The 1,324-nt window shown below is 34.1% G+C and overlaps 1 protein-coding gene across 1 annotated transcript; it reads right to left on the bottom strand.

Annotated features, from left to right (window-relative positions):
• Positions 1–10: 10 nt before the first annotated feature.
• Positions 11–1,082, bottom strand: LOC111786859 (protein NRT1/ PTR FAMILY 5.9-like; the record flags this gene model as incomplete). The annotated part of the gene is made up of 2 exons (XM_023667068.1): positions 822–1,082; positions 11–116 (listed from the first exon to the last, which is right to left on the bottom strand). Coding segments are annotated over exons 1-2 (313 nt in total), but the record flags the coding sequence as incomplete, so codon positions are not given.
• Positions 1,083–1,324: the final 242 nt, after the last annotated feature.

Here is a 1,324-nt window from a genome sequence, read left to right on the forward strand (position 1 = left end):
TTGTATCCACTCTGGCCGAGGGAGATGAGGTAGAGGGACCAGAACAGAAAGGAGGAGGCCATGTTTGTTGGTGACCATGTTCTTGCTAATGTGGTTGATGCTAAAGCGACCAGACCCTGTTCAAATTCTAATCAAATTTAATAACAAGAAATTATCATTCGAAAAATAAAATAAAATAAATAAATAAAGATACAAAACTCCATAAAAAAGTTACCCATTTCAATATTATTAACTTATGGCTAAAATTAAAGGTAAGGAAAAAGGAAGAAAAAAGGCAAAGCTCTTATTTTTGTAAAAAGAGAAAGCTGATATAATTGGACCAAATCATTGATTCACTTTTGCTCAAAGATTTCATCCCCTATGGCCTATCCTATCCTTAATGGTTACAACAATAATAACCAAAACCTTAAAATCCTCTAACTCATGTATCGAGCAAGCTAGCTCGGTCGAACCCTTTTTTCCTTACTTTCCACTAACTTCACATGAGGTCCTGACAAATCAATTCATAAACCGAACTGTGAGGAAGAATCCAGACTATCCTAACTTAGCTAGACACTTTTACTGGTGGACACAACACCACTCTACATCAAACAGAAGTTATTATGAGGTAGATATCTTATTGTGCCAGTTTCACTCGATAATTCATTTTATTTTTCATTTTGACCATTCACCCGCTTACCTAAAATGTCAACGCTATAAACACAATTAAGTAAGATATTAGCGAAATGAAACGGGATAATGACTCATCATCCATTTCCATGGTGATTACTGACTCATCATCCAAACCCAAAATAAAGAGAGAAAAGTTGAGTGACTATTACCAGAACGTAAAGAAAACCAAAAGCTAAGATGGTGGAATAGCGATCCCAATAAGAATCAGCAAGCGGCGCCACCAGAAGCGGCAGCATGGAAGTGAAGCCACACCAGCTGCTGACGGTCTTCGCCGCCGACGAGTTGCTCATCTTCATCACGTCCGTTAGATACGTCACCAGGTTTGACGCCACCCCTTTGAACACGAACCTCTCCATCCCCGATACCACTGCTCCAATTTTTTTTTTTTAATTATATTTTATTATTGCAATATTTGAGTAATTAGTCAAATTCTAAAAATAAAAATAAATTTAATTTTTGTTATGGGTTTGTAACGTGTTTAATTTTGATATTATTAAATATAACTTATTAACTTTGGTATCTTAGTTGACCACGCACATATTTAATTTATAAAATTAAAATTTTCCTTGTATTTATTCATTACATATAAAATGAGAAGAGTAAGAAACTGATTAGGTTTAATAATAATAATAAATAAATAAATAAATAAATA

Source organism: Cucurbita pepo, unplaced genomic scaffold, assembly GCF_002806865.2.
Source record: "Cucurbita pepo subsp. pepo cultivar mu-cu-16 unplaced genomic scaffold, ASM280686v2 Cp4.1_scaffold003086, whole genome shotgun sequence".
NCBI lineage: Eukaryota > Viridiplantae > Streptophyta > Magnoliopsida > Cucurbitales > Cucurbitaceae > Cucurbita > Cucurbita pepo.